We start from the raw sequence: 14426 nt of genomic DNA on the forward strand, positions 1-14426 counted from the left end.
TTTGATAAACATTGTATTCAGAGGGCTTATTTGAATAATAATAAAAATATTTTTGCACATAATTTTATAAATTATAACGTTTTAGGTTATTTTTAGTGGCTGCAAATGATAAAAACCGCAAAAAATAATTTACAGAGAAACGTGGAATGTTTTCTGCTTATGGTGACGGAGTTTGGGTACTCGGGGATAATTAGCACTGGTCCTTTTTGTACAGGAAGAACAGCTGTACTTGTGTGTATGTCACGGACATATGGGAATATCTTTAAAATCAGCATCGCATCCTCATGACCCGTTTGTATTTTCAGTACAAGGAAGCAACAAGGGACAAGTTCTTGCTTGTTATGTGGTGCCTTTTCCCGCAGGTGGTGCCTGGCTTTAAGGCAAAAATAATTTGAAAATATCGTACTGCTATTGTACTGTCTTTGTAAAATAAAAACAAAAAAATATGTCTGTGTTGATTTGGGGATAAATGCACAAGCCAGCTCTGAATGTTTCTGTTTGACTCTCCAGTGGAAATGTTGCGTATAGAAAGGATAAATTCTGACTTCTTTTGAATTTAGTTCTTCCGTTCAAAAATATGTTCTAAGTCTTTTCAACTTTAGTAATGCTCAATTTTTTTGGGAATTGAAAAATTGGTTTCCTAACAAAATACTACTCTGCTTTGAAATAGAGAAACAGGTTTTGTTTATAATAATTACGTTGGGGTTTCCTTTTTAAAAGTTCCTATTGTATTGAATTGCAAAACGAAGCTAAGTGTATCTGACTTTGTATTTTTGTTATATTGATAATGAATATATAAGTATTTCCAAAACCCTCTGTTAGAAAATTTTCATCGATTTTAACTCGATATCCACTCATTGTTTTAGCCTTCTTGAGATCCTGGCAAGACAGTTATTCTTTATTCATGTATACTTTACATTCTGTAAAAAATACCAGTTGTTTCATGAGTATCTGTTGTCTTTGTTTCGCGCGATAAACTTTTTAAAACATAAAGTTATTTGATGTTGAAATAAATTTTGAGCGTTTTTGTCAATTTTGTTTACTTTTAAAACGACAAAAAAGTACCAAAGTGTACTTGTTCTAGATGATTTGAACTAAGTTAAAAATAAAAGTACGACTGATTATTAGAACATCCACCAGAGGAGACAGAACTATTTGTAAAGATGGAAAAACCATAGATAGTTCGTGTCAAACACATTTGACGTGACCTTTTATTTCATTCTCGATTATTCATCAATTTTACCAATTAAATGTTTTGTTTGTGATTCATGTTAGAATAAAGGAAGCAGGTAGTGCATAAATAAAAACACCCATATATCGTCACTTTATTAAATCTATACTAGTAGTTACCACAACAAGGAATTTCATTGTATATGTTACGTATTTCTGAAACCTTTTTCATTATCGAATGAAAGGTAGCAAAGGTACGTTTCACGATTCATTTTTTAAATCGTTGCATTATGCAAATGACCAATTTCTTCAAATTAAGATCAACTAACTCTTTAGTAGTATTTAGAAGCTCGTGTCATTCATATAAAGTTAACATTAAAAGTATAGTAAGAAAAGACAATAACACATACATGCATTGCGTATTCATTAAATTTGCAAAAAAGGCAACTTGTGAACATTACAGGGCCAAATGATGTGTTATATTTCACGCGACACCTGCATCAGCCTCAACTTATTTCAACGTTAAAATCAACGCAAAACCAACCGTCTTTAGTACTGAAATGCAATTTCAAGATTTTTAATAGCATTTTCTTGATATCACCACTTCACTTTAAACGAAAGTAATAGCAAATATAATTAAAAAAATTCACTGTTAGGATTCAAATAGCAATGTCTTTGCGGCTTGGTTAATGAATATAAAGTTGTTCGACGCCCGAAAAAATTAGAACTATCAGGAATTTACACAACTGTTTAATTATTATGGGAAATACATGACTAAAATGATATTTAAAGAAAATTGTGTACTTGACTTACGTGCACATATCACCATGCAACTAACATAGACCTGTCGAGAGTAAAATCAGCAAACACTGTTATCATAGTATCCGCAGCCTAAAAGCATAAGTGATATGCTTGAGGTTGCTGAAAACAAATAATTCTATTTTTGATTAACATGTCATCATTTTAATCAGTAAAATTTTAAACTTTGTAAAAAATCCTTATAAAAATAAAAACATTATAGTTTTGAGATTTTGAGAACTATAAAAAAATACAATTAAAGGAGTAAAGTCTTAAATTTACCATAACTGACCTAGTGATCAACACCATCAATAATATATGTGTACATACTGTTCAAGAACACAGGGATAAAGTTATTTGACTAACCATAATTACTAATCGCCATTACGAATCAAAATGAAAATGGAAACCAGAAATAAATTCCAACAATATCTAAAATTTTATAGACACAATGTATGAAAAATATAAAAGGGTTGCCGCCGGAATTAACATTATGTTCAAGTTTTCTGTTTCCATACGTTAGCTTTTCAAAATAAAGATGGAACTGTGAAGTACAGAGATGTTATTGCTGATAAGGGATATACATTGTAATGATTTAAAAGAATGCAATTCATTGTTTCACCATATATTTAAGACATAGCATGAAAAATTGACATTGTAAATCCAAATTAAATGGAACCAACCAGTACAAAGGAAAATTAGCGGTTTGGCAATTTTTGTTTTCATTTGCCCTTGAAGAAGTTTATTTTAGGGTAGATATCAAACCCTTTGTATGTTGCCTAGAAACATACCCTTTGTTTAGGCTAGACTTTCGTTCAATTTTTTACTAAAGCTGTGCATTTTAATTAAAGAAACATATACGCTGTGATGTCTAAGTATTGTTTTCGGTTATCAAATATTCATACGCCTGCTGAACAGAAATTAGTTTATCTCAAAATTGCCTCATTGTCATGATTTAAAAATAAATATCGTATTGAGTCCATGTTATTACAGACACATAAAACATTCTCTTTGCAGGACTAATGGAATAATTCCACTATCACCATAATGATAGGAAATAGTCAATGGTTTTGTGTCTCTTGTTTTCCATATTATGAATACACTTCATAATCTTAGACACAATATGCAATCTTGAAAATGGTAGGTTACCTATGTATAATTTATAGTCACTTTACTATTTATGACAAGAGTTCAACCTTTGTACTGCACAGGAAGCAAAATGAATTCTTGGACGGTTGTTGCCTACTGGCTTTATGAAATACTCACTATATCGCATGGTAAGTTTAATGTTGTAAATTCAACAACATTAAATCCCCGTTCCGAAACAAAAAACTTAACAGATTGTATCCCAGAGTCTCTCACGTTTTTGAAGCTTGAGTGTGGATACTGTGTTTTTCTTTTCTTTTTCCTTAGGTAACCAGATAAATAACTTTGATTATATTGAGTCTACCACTTTGAAGAATACACTCCCAGTCTCTGGAACCTTGCCAGTAACTAAACGTATTCCAAGGGTATATTGTGCCAACTTTTGTATCCGAAGAAAAAAGTGTCAAATGTTTTTCCATGAAAATATTGGCATGCACTGTTTACTCTACGACTTTTTGATTTGGAATGAAACCCCAACTAAAGTTTCTAATGGATTCCGTGCTTACAGGTTGTTAAATGATGGTAGGTACACGACTCTTTGCAAGTATTATTACATTTGCCGTTTTTGCAAATGTGATAAGATTTTATGTTGAGTTTTATTTATTTGTTACATTTGAGAGATAACGAAATGACGAAATAATATGCCAATGAAATTTTATTTGGTTAAAAAACAACGAAATTTTTACCAAACGACAATATGTGCTTCTACAAAAAATATTACCTCCAAATTTGCCGTATTATGTTTATTTCATGTATCCTACGGTGTGATTTTTATTAATATTTCGATAATTGAATCAAAAATTAGAAAAGTGACTATTTGAAATTGGTCGAAATAAGTTCAATTTAAACTAAGAAATATATTGAGAAACTTATCATGTACATACTTATACATGCATATGGACAAATCTGATATATGTAGAATTGATCTGCAAAACAGCAACATCCTATCTTAAAAGCCGTAGAAAAGAGTTATCCGTACAATAGGGGTACCCCATATACAATATCATGCGAAAAATGAATAAGTTCTATAGCTGGTATTTTGTTCATAAATAGTCAAAAATCAAAGCACAAGTAATATGAACATTTCTGATATATGTATTATTGATCTGCAAAACATGTACAGCAAGTTTCTATCTTGAAAGCTGCTGGGGTAGTTATCCGTACAATAGGGGTACCCTTTTGAGAGCCGCCCCTCTGCCATTTTCAGTAATTCAATAACTTGAATCTTTCTTTGAACAAACTGATAAAACCGTGCATAAGCAATCAAATACAATCATTGTATTTCAACATTTTTTACATGGCATAGTAATTGTTTCTTATTTATTCCGATAGAACATATAATGTATGATATATTTTCATATTATGAGTGGATTTGAATCATTATTCATCAATAGTTATAGACATTTTAAAATGCTTAACAGTATTTATTTCGATTCGGAACATTTGAATCAAAATGCACTGTAAATGTTATGAACTGCATACTTGTAATTTCAAATGACCCCAAGTTCTTTAAAAACATGTAAAGTTATTGAATTCATATCTGTAATGATTTAATTTAAATTTCGAAATCAGTAAAGAATATGATGAGGAACAGTCATCATCTTGACAATGAACCTGTTTAAGCTTCTACAAAATGTTTAAAAAATTCCAAATTTATTTGTTTAATTTAATTGTTAACATAATCCTCTTAAAATCGATACCATAAATACGTGGGTTGAATCTTAAAAACATCAAGGGTTGAGTAACCTTTGTTAGTCAAGATATATATATATTTTGTATTTTTAAAATTTTCACAATACACCTAATCCGTTTATGAATTGAAATTAAAATTTCGATGACCAACAAAGTCAAAAAGTTAATTGGGCTAATAAAAAGAAACAGTTTAACTGATCATGATCAGTGGACCTTAAGAAAGTATTGTGTTTTTATGAAACCTTTATTCCCTTTTTTTATAAAGGCAGGGCCAAATGCCGAAACAACGATGTTTGGAACAGGGGTGGCAACATATGCTTCAGACAATACAACAGCAGTAGCATGATCACTAGTGGTGAAGCCAAGAACCGTTGTAATGCTCTACAATCTGATCTTCTAATCATCGACACCATGCAGAAAAAGATGTTTTTCGAAAACTATTACCGAGGAACTAGTAAGTTTTACCGGTCTTAATAATTTGTTTTATTGCTCCGATACCCATATATATATGCATGTGAATGTTTGAGCCGATATAACCAAAAACCTCAACAATTTCACTCTAATTAAAGCTGTATCAAAGATTGACATGTGTGTGTGTGATCACTGCATCATCTAAGAAATAGATTTTATATATTGTTATATATTATAAACAGATCTTGAAATACGAAGACAAAATATATCCTTTACAGATTCATTGCCTGCATTGGTCGGTCTATCAGACAAATCGTTTGAAGGCATTTGGATTTGGGATAACGGCGTACTCTTCAATTATTTCCACTGGGGACTGTTTGGGGTCGAATTTAATGGCGTTGACATAACTCGTCCAGGTGTTTTCTGTTTGAATGCTGACTGTGGGTGGATAGGAGTCTACAAGGACATCTTCATGGTTTGGGACAATTGTTGTTCGAAGACCTCACATTGGATATGTTTTTACAGCCCATGAACTTTTCGAAAAGAACTCTTTGCTCCAAGTTATGGTGACTGAATTATTAATAAATTGTAAACACAAGTTAGTATATTACAATTTTGTTAATGTGTTTTTATTAAACATCATATCCTACTTGAACGATTGCGTTGCAAAACAGAAATAACGATAATTTTAATAGCGTACACATATAATTACTTTGCCATTTCTACTGAATCTATCTAACGGAGGGATTTTTAACTGTTTACTTTAAATATATCAACAAAGAATAACTAAAACTTTGATCGTTATGTTATTTTTTTGTATTAAAAAAAAATGTCCAATCATTTTATTTGAAGCAAATTGCAAACATTCAATATTTTCGTATTAAGTCATGTTAAACTTTTTTTTTATTAGCACATGCCATTTTTTGATAAGGAATATGAACCTAACACAGGTTAAATCAGTATTTTTGTGTGCTAGTTAGGGTGTTGGGGGTTCGGTGTCAGATAGGTGTGTATGTCTTTGTGTGTATACTTTATAATCTTTTCAGAATATACAACTCAACAATATTAATACTTATTAAGTTTTTGCTGATGTTCGGAAAGAAACCCGTTGTATACACACATTGTATAATAGTTTAAAACTCTGTTTTGCTCGAAATATTGTTAGATGTTGTAAATTACATATTTGAGCCTTAAATGTCAACGAATAATGTTTCTTTTTTCACAATATCTTTACAAATAAAGGAAAATCAATTCAGTTTTGAGTTTTGCTTTCCATTCATCTTTTATAGTATTTGACATTTATTTAGTGAGGTGTCAGATATTTTCATTGAAGCCAGTCGAACTATAATTTTTAAAATGTTTGAGAATTGACTACCTAACTACATCTGTAAATGATCATGAACATTTTGTAGATATCAATTTCTATAATGGTCATGAACATTTTGTAGATATTAATGTCCATCTCCGGACCAAAATAAAAATCAAGTGATTATTTAAGAGGAAAGATGGGGAAGAGAAGAATATGCAAAGACCCACAAAAACACTTGGAAAGGGGATGGGATGATAAAAGTGTAGTTGTACATATGCCAAAATAAATGTTGTAAAGTTTGATTGGTCTTATAAATCAATTTAAATGAAAAGAAAAGAATAAAAATATGCTAAAAAATCTTAGTTATTACAGGTTTTAGGGCAGCAAAAATAAGATTTATTAATTTTGTAAACATTTTAGCTGGCCAAGTAAATACTTTTAAAATCACATCATTTTATATAAGGACCTTTTTCGCTTCGCTCAGCCGAACATAAAATATCTCATATTCTAAACAACCAAACCAAACCAGTTCATAATCTCCTTTGTGACCGGCAGCCTGGATTGCATCGTAGATGATAATTATCTTTTTCTAGGCAGGTCCACTTTGCACCATGTGCTTAGTTTTCTCTAAAATAAAGGAACCATAAAATCTTATTTCTTCAAGTAGATATAAAATACATGATGCAAAATTAATTTTGAAAGCAACATTTTGAGATAAATTGGTCGTAGCTAAGTTGCCGAATCACATCTCAGTTCATAATCTCCTTTGTGACCGGCAGCCTGGATTGCATCGTAGATGATAATTATCTTTTTCTAGGCAGGTCCACTTTGCACCATGTGCTTAGTTTTCTCTAAAATAAAGGAACCATAAAATCTTATTTCTTCAAGTAGATATAAAATACATGATGCAAAATTAATTTTGAAAGCAACATTTTGAGATAAATTGGTCGTAACTAAGTTGCCGAATCACATCTCAGCTCAAATCATGAGTTTGAATACGCCTAGAACCGAATTACTACGATCACGAAAATAGATCATTACTTTGGTTTGAATCCCTGTGTCAGCAAAATTCGTTTATGAGTTTAAAAAAATATTTCCAAAAACATATTTCTAAAACATAAAAATGGTTAGCTTTGTGAAAACGAACACCAACTACGAAATGAGAGGTGTCGGAATTGCAACCAGGTAACACCAACACTTTTAAAAAAAAATTATATAAAAAAACAAAAAGAGAATTCGAAGTTATTAATTTTTCAAATTATAAACCACTTTCAATTTTTTTAAACTGGATAACTAATAGTGCATTTTCTACGCTATGCGAACACATATTTAGACTGGCGTTTAGAGCTTCTTTAACTTTTAAACTTTGAACTGTAAAGTACAAAAACAGCGATATTAGAGTAAATATGTTCAAGCAGCTGTTGTAAATTAAAGGATAGGAACAACAATTTCCATCCTGGTACTTAAATAAAATATAAACAATTTTGCATCAAGGAAATTATGAATTATATTTTCAGACTTAGAGCTACATGTATGTTCTAGAAAACTAATCTTTACTCATTAGTGAATTTACTATTCTGTGTCACCAGATATTTATATATTTAGTTTATAATGACATCGTAGATTGTTAATTTATAGTATCAGTGGATTGCATATTGATCTCCTGGCGCGTTTGTTCACGTCTTCTAAATTTAGATCACTTCCATAACGAATCGTACTTCCTTACACAGATCGTGTAGATCATAACGCTTTATTTGGATCATTGTTGACATAATTGACATTAACCATTACACATACAGATTAAGTACGACATACTTAAAATTGTTCGCATAAAATTATTCATGGATTATATGCATGTCATTGTGATAAAAGATATCTATGTTTTAATTAATAAGATATTGAAAAGAATTTTTCCTTATTCTTTTCTAAAACGAGCCAAACGTCGACCCAGCTATATATTTTGCATTGCCTGTTGTACAATGTAAATGAATAATCTGTGCACATAATATGTTGTAGATATTCATTATAAAAAAACCCTCATGTGAATATATGATTAGTGGGAAGCCCCAGCAGTAGTGTAAAACTGCGAATAAAATTTTATATTTTCTCGGATTAGAAGCAAATAGATATATAGAAACAGAAATAATAGATTCCCTTTCAGGACGACACCTTAGGAATTGTACTATTTCGGACGACCGACAACCACGAAGTCTTAGCTGTCTCAGAGACATTTTACACTTGGCTCAGGCAATTATACACGATTTTTTCACTATATGCACATACTGACTGATGTGGCCATTGCAAGTTTTTTCTTTGTTTAGCGTCCATCCAAATCTCAAAAACCTATCTTTCTATCAGGAAAGAAACCACAAACCTTAGAAGAAACACACAACTTTAAAGGTTCAACAAAATAAAATTTATTATATATTTTGAAGTATTTTCTTCATTTTGTAACAAAAATAACAAATAATATAATAAAAAAATCCATATCATTGGCACAAAATTTCATATAAGAAATAAAAAAAAAAACACAAATAAATTCCCTGCATTATAGTAGAACTGACATTTTTCATTTTGAATGTTGTTTATAAATATTTGATTTCCGATCCCGATTTAAAAATGCGATCCCTAACCCAATATACAAAAAAAAACCCGATCGGATTTTATGAACAACCATTGTGTTTTTTTTTTTATTTTTACATCTGAAAACCAATCCGTCCGCGGATGCTAAACATAGAAAAAAACTTGGAATGGCCTGACTTTGTGACACGTTACAAACAGGAAATAAGCATGTAATAAAAAGACAAAATAAGTGCTGAAAATTGACGATCCATAAGTTTTATTTTGAGATTTTTATAGAACAAAATTTCCAATAATCCAGTATATTAGTTTAAGTTGATTGAATAGGCAGTTGTCAATTTTTATTTTCATACTAAAGTATCGCATTAAAACCTAAGAGTACAAGTGTACACTCCGATTTCAACAGCTTGTATGCACCATGAGTGAACAGAAATTCATTTTTATCAGTAACTTTGAAAAACATTGTATATACAGACAAATTGTAAATGCGAGTTTTAGCCGGGTTCTGCTAAAGCAGAGTCCTGGCTGTAGGCAAGCAAATCGCCAATATTACATAAATAGCACAACTTCAAAAGTAATCAAAAAAACAAAACAGCGTCTGCTATACCAAATAGTTACATAAAGAGCCGTGTTTTGTCAAAAGTGTTGGCAGTTTGTTTCTTTTTTTTAATTTCGAAGGACCTTTTAGTTTTCTTATTAATAACGTGTTTTAAAAACAAGACTATGCATTTTGGACACATACAATGCACATGAATTTCCATGAACTACTTTGCTGCGCGTTGAAGAAATGGGGATTGAATATATAACGCTTGTTGCCAAATTTAAGGCAGCAACTGTTTAATTTTTTTCTACTAGACAGTAGCATTACCATATGCATGGGGATTGCATGCATATTGTAATGGTATGCAAACGATGTATCAGTCCCTTACTTAAAAAATACATTGGATTTGTCTTTATTTATGTATACAAACATGTTCATTCGACAAATATTCAATGACAATCAAACTTACTTTCACAATTATTAGTTCGATGTTTCAAGATACAGTATTATGTTATTTCGAAGAGTCATGTTCAGGAAATTGAGTAAATCAAAGGTCAAAACTGTTTAACATACAGCGCCATTAGTTAGATGATACAAACTATCATTCAGCCTATAGCTAGGTCATTCAATTCACTTAAACGCTTCTAAAAACGCTTGTGTTTATGATGGATGAGCCTAAGAAGTGGTTTTCTCGTTGTATAGTTGATATATATATTAAATAAAATATATATAGACGTGGTTTTCAAAGCCATATATTTTTTACTTCCCTGGTTTTGAAGAGGAAGTCAAAACAAGGGAATTGTTTACATGAGATGCGACAGCATATTGTGGGAACTAAATGTTACACTTGAGGAATGATTCTACGGATCTTTTGTGCTTTATGTTTTACTGTAGTTCTATGTGAAAGTCAACATTTTTGTCCAAAGCCTGGAAAGTATGTACTGCAAAAATTTTACAGTATTTCATTTATTTTGACATCATACAATTCATAGTTTGCACACTTCTAGTTTGTATCCTGATTTAAAACGCTAAAAACCATCGTTGAAATCCCAGCAGTCAAGACACGTTCTTTACGTGATGGTTATGATATGTTGATACACGATACGTTGTTCAACGGATATGTTAAATATATTTTTGGTCGACGACATCAATGAATTAACAGAATAAAATGTAGTTGAAAATCACTTCCTTTTTTTCAACGATGTTTCAAAAGTAGACAGAATAGAGAATAGTAAAGAGAATAATAAATATTTTGATAAAAGTTTTGTGTTTTCAGTGATAAAGCATGTTGTGATAACTATTATCCGGTAAATGGAACATGTGTTGGTAAGTACTACTTTAATTTTAGCTTTCTTTCCTGATTAAGAATTATTCTCTTTATCTACATCAAGGAAATATTTCAGTTTTATCGTTTACTTTTGATTCTAAACATATTAGTTTTTAGAACAAATCTTTTTAACAATAAAGATTCATTTTGATCCTGTCTTAAAGTTTATGTCTAATTCATGTATGTATCATTAGTGTGTCCTGATGGCTGGTATGCGGAGAACTGCACTGAAAAATGTCCAGAAAACATGTATGGTCAAATTTGTCTGAAGGTGTGTCTTTCTGATTGCAACACATCCTGTCATCACGTACATGGCTGTCAAGGTATATTTTTATTCTATAGATAATTTTTAGATAAAATTAGTGAATACTATTGAGTGAATTTTGATAACATTTTGTGTCCAAATCCAGGCATTCTGATATATTTTTATATCATAATTAGTTACATTGGATATGGGTGATTGGAAAGTTACCAGTTTTTAAACAAAAGCCTTCGAAATCGGATATTGGAAGACTGATCACTTGTACTCTATCAGTCATATACTATCTCTGTCTGATTCTTTGTCTATTAGTTTTATGTCAAATGATATGCAAAATACTTTATTTGGTCTTTTTTCTATGACCTTGATTTTTGATGTTTGTGTTATTACAACAATGTATATCGATAGATGAAATATTTGAGCATAAAATCAATTTTGAACAAAAACGTCGAATGTTTTTGTGAAATTACAATGATTTCATGTACTTACATAGCATTTTCAGACAAATATTTGTACACAGTAGAAGTACATATCCTGGAAAAAATATACATAAATAAGTATAATTGAGTTTAGAGTAGTAACCAGCCAATAAAAATACAGGTAAATTTCCGGCAGTTCTCAGAATTGCTCGTAACTTTCCGTCGTATAAACGGAAGTGACATCATATCTACCATAGAAAGTCGCGCGGAAAGAGACGAAGACATTGAGAAGGATCCCGTAAAAGAAGCAAAAGATGGTGATTTGTGCGGTTGTGAGTTGCAAGAACAATCCAGAAAATACCGTTGGTTTGAGTTTTCATCGCTTTCCGACTGCACAGAAGAAGAAAGACCTTTTTTCGAAGTGGGTACACGCAGTAAACAGAGTGAACCCCATTTCGTATAAAACATAAATAGTTTTAAATCATACTTTCATTTTTAAAAATAAAATTTTTATAAGATTTGCTTGTTTGAACTAGCAACATTTACAAAATAATTAAATAATTCATTGGGGGAGGTTTTCATGTGTACTAAACTGTTTACATGCCAAAACGTGCATCACTGAATGCCAATCAGTAGTGTTATGTCACTAGCTCGTGTAGCTGCATGGACAAAAACAACACCACCAACCCCCTCTCCCACCTGTCTAGACCCAGGTATATACCCTGTGTATCAGAGTTGGGGTCAATTACTTTGAAAAGTAATTAATTACTTTCAAATACATTGACAGTTTTATCAATTACTTACAATTACAATTACATTGATTTTTTAAAATGTAATTAATTACTCTCAATTACTTTGATAAATGTAATTAATTACATTTCAAATACTTTAGTTTTATTTTTTTAAATCCTGAGAACAGATACATGTACATATATTAACAGCATTAAAATATACAGAGCTTCATGTACGGTTATGTTTTTAGAGGTTGTACAGTTCAGTTCAGATCAGATTTCTTGAAAATTTCTAGAAAAATTTTCTTTAATATTAAATTCATTAAGTACCATTGAGTTCATTTTTGGTTCTGATAATATTTCCTCTATAGTGAATTAATTTTTATTCACATATTAAAACTATGTTTATTCAGAAAGTACAATTTTCGGCAGTACAGCATATCAGTATATAAATAATAATTGCTATAAATCACAAGAAAGAGATATTTTGACTCCCTTAAGTCTAAAATCAATGGGGTTCTTAGGTATTAGAGGAGTTCACACCTCCACAAAATTAGATCTTTACCTATTGCCCTGGGCAGTGTGTTATGCTGTATAAACATATGAAACATTATGGGCCATTTAATTATTGTATAAACAAAAGTCCATGCCAAACATGTATAAAATCTAAATATCATTATAAGATACCTTTTTTATATTTTAAACTTGGAAAAAAGTAATTGAGATGTAATTGAAAAGTAATTGAAAATACACAATATTTTTGGAATGTATTTAAATACATTCAATTACTTGTAATTGAAGACAGATCCAATTACAAATTACTTTCAATTACTTTGAAAAATGTAATTAATTACACTCAATTACAAATACTTTTTTCAATTACCCCATCCCTGCTGTGTATTGTGTATTTTGAAGCGGAAACTGTTTTCCTGCAAGTGTTTGGTTGTATATTATACACCTTTGTTTGTTATAAACAATGGGTTTGTGTTGCCTGGTGTCAAATTTTGGTAGATCGTGGACATTATGTTGACACTTAAATGAAAAAAAGTTCAAAAATGGCGATTTTCATAATCAATCATCCATTTCCACCCCCTGAATTTGCCATTGTAAAATAATATTTGGGATAGCTGACTAACTAACTTCAGACTTTATTTATTTTAAATGTTTTATACTCAAGCTGTTATTTGATCTCTATTTCCCAAAGTTTTATGGGTAAAATTTTATGACATAACATTACAGACATCAACACCCTTTACAGATAACAGACACTTTATGCCTTTTTAACTCACCAAGACGAAGTCAAGGGGAGCTTATGCTATACCTCCGGCGTCGGCGTCCGGACCTGGTCAAAGTTTTTGTTGCAGATCCTGTATCTAAGTTATTACTTGTCCTATCTTCACCAAACTTGCATGGATGATGCATCTGGACCTACCTATGGACTTGAAAGACTTGAATGCTGAATCTGAATCCTATAGGAGGTTAAGGTTTTCGGAGCAGGTTAAAATTTTTGTTGCAAATGCCCTTTGATAGCAAAATCTAAGTAACTGCTGGTCATAAATTCACCAAACTTGCACAGATGGTGCGTCTTATAATACTGATGCTTCAGACAGGCTTGAATGCTGAATCTGAGCCATAGGTTTTGGATGCTGGATGAGGTTAAGGTTTAAAAAGCTGGTTAAAGTTTTTGAAACAGGTGCTCTCTGAAGATGATATCTTAATTATTACCTGTCCTTACTTCACCAAACTTGCATGGATGGTGCGTCATATGATACTGATGCACCTGAAAGGCTTGGATGCTGAATCTGAACAATAGGTTGCGGATGCTGGATGAGGTTTAGTTTTTTGGAACACGTCACATGTTTTATAGATAATAGCTTGCATAGTTGTTTTAACTATAATGTAAATGAAATGCAGAGATTGCTTCAGATGTAGAGCCTGATCTCATTATCAAGAATGCTAAAAAAATCTCCAACCTCACTCAAACCCGCTTGATAGATTGATATGTTTGTTGTTAAATGATATGACATGATTCCTATGATAAAG

At 31.2% G+C, this 14426-nt stretch overlaps 1 protein-coding gene across 1 annotated transcript; it reads left to right on the forward strand.

The window, feature by feature from the left end:
• The first annotated feature begins 2841 nt into the window (after positions 1–2841).
• Positions 2842–5977, forward strand: LOC128181280 (uncharacterized). Its single transcript, XM_052849629.1, has 4 exons — positions 2842–3245; positions 3382–3636; positions 5072–5260; positions 5496–5977. Exons 1-4 carry the CDS (start codon positions 3149–3151, stop codon positions 5747–5749), a joined length of 795 nt encoding a protein of 264 aa, XP_052705589.1. The 5' UTR covers positions 2842–3148; the 3' UTR covers positions 5750–5977.
• Positions 5978–14426: the final 8449 nt, after the last annotated feature.

This window comes from Crassostrea angulata, chromosome 4, assembly GCF_025612915.1.
Source record: "Crassostrea angulata isolate pt1a10 chromosome 4, ASM2561291v2, whole genome shotgun sequence".
NCBI lineage: Eukaryota > Metazoa > Mollusca > Bivalvia > Ostreida > Ostreidae > Magallana > Magallana angulata.